The sequence below is a fragment of the Corvus brachyrhynchos genome, unplaced genomic scaffold (assembly GCF_000691975.1).
Source record: "Corvus brachyrhynchos isolate BGI_N302 unplaced genomic scaffold, ASM69197v1 scaffold97, whole genome shotgun sequence".
Classification (NCBI taxonomy): Eukaryota; Metazoa; Chordata; class Aves; order Passeriformes; family Corvidae; genus Corvus; species Corvus brachyrhynchos.
This window is the reverse complement of record NW_008239758.1, coordinates 4,021,505-4,021,899: the sequence shown is the minus strand read 5'-3', so window position 1 is coordinate 4,021,899 and position 395 is coordinate 4,021,505. Positions and strand designations below refer to the sequence as shown.

The 395-nt window shown below is 59.0% G+C and overlaps 1 protein-coding gene across 1 annotated transcript in view; it reads right to left on the bottom strand.

The window, feature by feature from the left end:
* The window catches only part of MEX3B (mex-3 RNA binding family member B), a gene marked incomplete at its 3' end in the record, with an annotated part of 2,002 nt that extends 1,613 nt beyond the window's left edge, over positions 1–389 (bottom strand). The window contains exon 1 of the mRNA XM_017742553.1: positions 229–389. Coding sequence (XP_017598042.1) covers positions 229–289 — 61 coding nt within the window. The remainder of the gene's footprint in view (positions 1–228) is intronic.
* Between the last annotated feature and the right edge of the window lie 6 nt (positions 390–395).

Here is a 395-nt window from a genome sequence, read left to right as displayed (position 1 = left end):
GCCCCCCGCCGCCGCTCCCGTTCCTCGCCATGTCTGCAAAAAGCGAGCTGGGCATAGTCCCTGTGTGTGGTGCACCCTCCGCCTGCGCTCGGCTCAGTAGTAAGAGATCAGACACAAAGGAGAACCCAAGGCAGATGGCCAGCAGAAGAGAAGGGAAGGGAGGGTGGGCGACTGCTGGAGACCGGGGAATTGTTGCCTTTTGCTTGTATATTTTGTATCGGCACCCACCTTGTCTCCCCACTATCTCAGCGACATGTTCCGAGCTGGGCACCGGGACGCATTCAGTCATGTTCACGCTCTTTTTCCGAGGCTCGTTGTCGTAAATGGAGCCCGTCTCGTCGTTGTCCAGCCCCAGCAGGGAGAGCTGATCCAGGGCGATCTGAAGCGCTGGTTGG